Here is a 3,512-nt window from a genome sequence, read left to right as displayed (position 1 = left end):
GGACCATGATCAGAATGAAGAAAACAGCACACAGAAAGATGGTGAGAAGGAAAAAGCAGAACGCGACAAGGGTCAGAGCAGCAGCAAGAGGAAGGTGAGTCTCGCTGCACAGGTGAGGAGACCTTTGGACTGCAGACTTGGTTGTCTCCCGGATGGGTTAGCTAGTAGATATCAAATGGCTGCAGGGACACCCTGTTTGGAATACCTCGTTTTGTTCTTTAAAAAAGAGATTGTGGCGTCACTGGTGTTCATTTTGAGACTTAGAAGTTTTCCTCCCAGTGGATCTTGAGGTACTGCCTTGCTGCCAGCGTCCTCATCGGCTCAAGTCAGGGAGTTGAACTAGGGAATTAAAGCTGACACTGCTCTGTGAGCTGCTGCTGAGTCTTTGTAATTGGTATGTCCTTGGAGACTTGGGGCTTTTTTACTGCTTGGTCAGTGGTGGTCTAAGCAGAAAGTGACTTGGGGAAAACACCAGTTTAGAGACTGAGAGCTTGCTGGATCTGTTTTTCCCTTGAGACCTGGGAGCAGTCACTTGTGTATTTATTCTGTACTATGGCATTCTCTCCAAGTGCAGGCGTGGAGTTAGAGGCTAAGGTGAAACAAGCAGAGGTGAGACCGTGTTCTAAGGAGTGTCTTTCAGTATTAGCAACATTAGCAGTGCGTGGCTTTTATTGAGCCCTTCGTACATGCTAGCCGCTATGCTCAGCATTTTATGTGTTCATGTATTTGCTCCTGTCAGCAGCTCTATGGAGTGTGGATGATTCTTTTCCCCATCTTACAGCCTAAACTCAGGCTGGAGCAGGTTAAGCAGCTAACCCATGGTCATGTGCCAGTACCTGATAGAGTGTCAGCACTAAGTCCTATCAGATGAGATTGAAGCATCAGTCAGATCTGTAATGTGAGAAAGTCATAAGCGAACATAGGGCACCGCAGAAGTGTTCTGACAGGAATTTTGAGTTAGTTGACCACTCCAGAAATGCGTGTGTCAGCAGGATCTTGGGCACTTTGCACGCAGTTGAGGTTCTGTCCATTTTTAATTATGGCAGCAGTAAGGGGTGGAATTTTACACTGTGTTCTCAGACTCTGCACGTGACAAATGCTCACAGTCAACACACTTTGTTCCCCTGTAGGCTGTCGTCCCTGGACCAGCAGAGCATCCCCTGCAATACAACTACACCTTCTGGTATTCCAGGAGGACCCCTGGCCGGCCCACCAGCTCACAAAGCTACGAGCAGAACATCAAGCAGATCGGCACCTTTGCCTCTGTGAGTCTGCAGTGGTTTGATGCAGTCAGTCCTGACCTACCTTCCCTAAGTATTCCTACTGTCTATCTTTGTTTATATATTTTCCTGGTAAACTAGTTAGCATTCTGGTTTCCTTAATCAGCTCACCTGAGTCACTGAGGCAAGATGTGCTCATTCTTAGATGCCTCATTTGATACACATAGCTCACGTATGTATATTGTTGCTGAGTGCTGGCAAGTCAGTTTCAGCTCGTGGTGACCCTCTCTCTGCACAGAGCTGGCATGCTTCATAGGGTTTCACAGACTGGCCTTTCTCCTGTGGAGCCATTGCTGGGTTCAGCTGTGGGCCTCTCACTTAGCCATGGTGCCACTTGGGCTTCTTCAGGTAACATGCATAGGTATCAAAAAATTTATGAATCATAGAACAGTGCAAAAGGGAACAATACAAAAACACAGATGTTTAAAAATAAAGAATTGATCCATTTGAATTGGGGTTTTGGCTAAGGATATTGACTACCATAGCTACCAGAGGAACAGACAAATCTGTCTTGTAAAAAGCACATCAGAATGTAGGGATGGTGAGACATCATCTCCTATGCTTTAGACATGTTATCAGGGGAGTCCGGTCCCTGGAGAAGCATCTGGTGCTTGGAAAGTAGAGAATTTGGCAAAAAAGAGGAAGACCCTGATGAGATGAATTGGCCCAGTGGTGACTGTGAGGACAGTATCTGGTCAAGAGTGTGTCACTCTGTTCCACAGAGAGCTGCTGTGAGTCAGAACTGAGCAATAGTGCCTACAGTAAGAACAAAGTAGAGTAGCTAAAAACTTTACATGAATTCTAAGGTTTATGCGTACTTCTTTTTATGAGTTTGAGTTAGTTTTGTTATTTTGGGTAGATGTTTAATGATGCCTTACTGCGTAAAGGACCCAGAGATTACAAAATTTTATAGTATAGCTTCTGCCTCATGAAGCTTGACAATAAAATTGAAACTAGATTTCAAAAGTTTCTTCTGTGTATCAAAACTTCACATTAGAGTAAAGAAGAATTATCTGTGGATGCTGCCCAGGCTCCATCCTGTCTTCCTCTGTGGAGGCCAGTCCATTGTGCCCTAGGGCTGTCTGCAGATAAAGCCAGTCTTACTCAGAGGTCTTCACGTACCTTCTGTGTTGTGAGCTCAGTCTCTGGGCAGAATCAGGTGCAAGGTTCGCTGTCTTCCTGAAAATCATCAAAGTGCTTATCTTGTTTAAGACTGGGCAAGAGCACCACGATGGACTTACATACTATGGTAAGTAAAGAGCACATGGTGACAGCACTTAAGCATCGACATTTCTTCCCTTCGTTAGATGTAAATACTGTGCAAGGTAAAGAGGACACAGTAAGAGCACTTCAGCATTGTCATTTCTTCCCATCATTTCACTAGCATAGGAGGAAAGCTGAATTTAAGTATAAGATTATAAATCTGAAATACCAGATGTCAGGAGTTGCCTCGTGGAACCAGTGTTGAGAGATTCCGTTTGGATGAGCTAACTCTGATCCTGGTGCTGTGTTAGTCTTTGCCTCTAGCCCACCAGAGTTCTGCCGGAGGCCTGATCATCACCTCCAGCCCATGAGACTCAAGCCAGGTGCTTGATCCTCACCTCCAGCACACCAGAGTCATGCCAGGGCCTTAGTCCTCCCCTCCAGCCTATGAGAGTTATACCAAGCCCTGAGTCCCCCCCTCCAGCACACCAGGACCCTGCCAAGGTCTTAGTCCTAACCTCCAGTGCACTGGAGTGCATGCCAGGCATTCCCATGGCTTTCTTGCCTTGCACTTAAACCTGGGTTCCTACTGGACAAACTATATTTTTCCATTTCTTATCAGCAGATAAGCACATTTAACTGGTAGATCATTTGTTTAATGTGAGATAAACAATGTTAATGTGCTAAATTGGTAAAGTTGTAGGCAAAAGTGAAGATCTTGCTTAAATTGGCCTGCCTGGAATCCCTTTTCACTAGTTAAATTTGTTGTTGTTGTTGTTATGTACCGTCGAGTCGTTTGCGACTCATAGCGACCCTATGTACAACAGCCCTAAACCCTGCTCTATCCTGCACCAACCGCACTGCCGCTGACACACCCATCCCGATTACCCCAGTCACTGAATCAATCCACCTCATAGAGGGTCTTCCCCTCCTGTGCTGTCCCTCTACCCAGCATGATGTCCCTCTCCAAAGACCTGTCTCTCCTTGCAGCATGTCCAAAGTATGTCAGACAAAGCCCCAGAATCTTTG

General features: G+C 45.8%; 1 protein-coding gene across 2 annotated transcripts in view; it reads left to right on the top strand.

The window, feature by feature from the left end:
- The window catches only part of EIF4E2 (eukaryotic translation initiation factor 4E family member 2), a 26,832-nt gene that overhangs the window by 8,358 nt on the left and 14,962 nt on the right, over positions 1–3,512 (top strand). For both annotated transcript variants that reach the window (XM_006893469.1, XM_006893470.1), the window contains exons 3-4: positions 1–94; positions 1,131–1,265. The exon at positions 1–94 is cut by the window's left edge and continues 3 nt beyond it. In XM_006893469.1, the coding sequence (XP_006893531.1) occupies positions 1–94; positions 1,131–1,265 (229 nt within the window). The remainder of the gene's footprint in view (positions 95–1,130; positions 1,266–3,512) is intronic.

This window comes from Elephantulus edwardii, unplaced genomic scaffold (genome assembly GCF_000299155.1).
Source record: "Elephantulus edwardii isolate Elephantulus edwardi_28Jun2011 unplaced genomic scaffold, EleEdw1.0 scaffold00127, whole genome shotgun sequence".
Classification (NCBI taxonomy): Eukaryota; Metazoa; Chordata; class Mammalia; order Macroscelidea; family Macroscelididae; genus Elephantulus; species Elephantulus edwardii.
The sequence above is the reverse complement of the archived record's forward strand: the minus strand, read 5'-3'. Positions and strand labels throughout refer to the sequence as shown.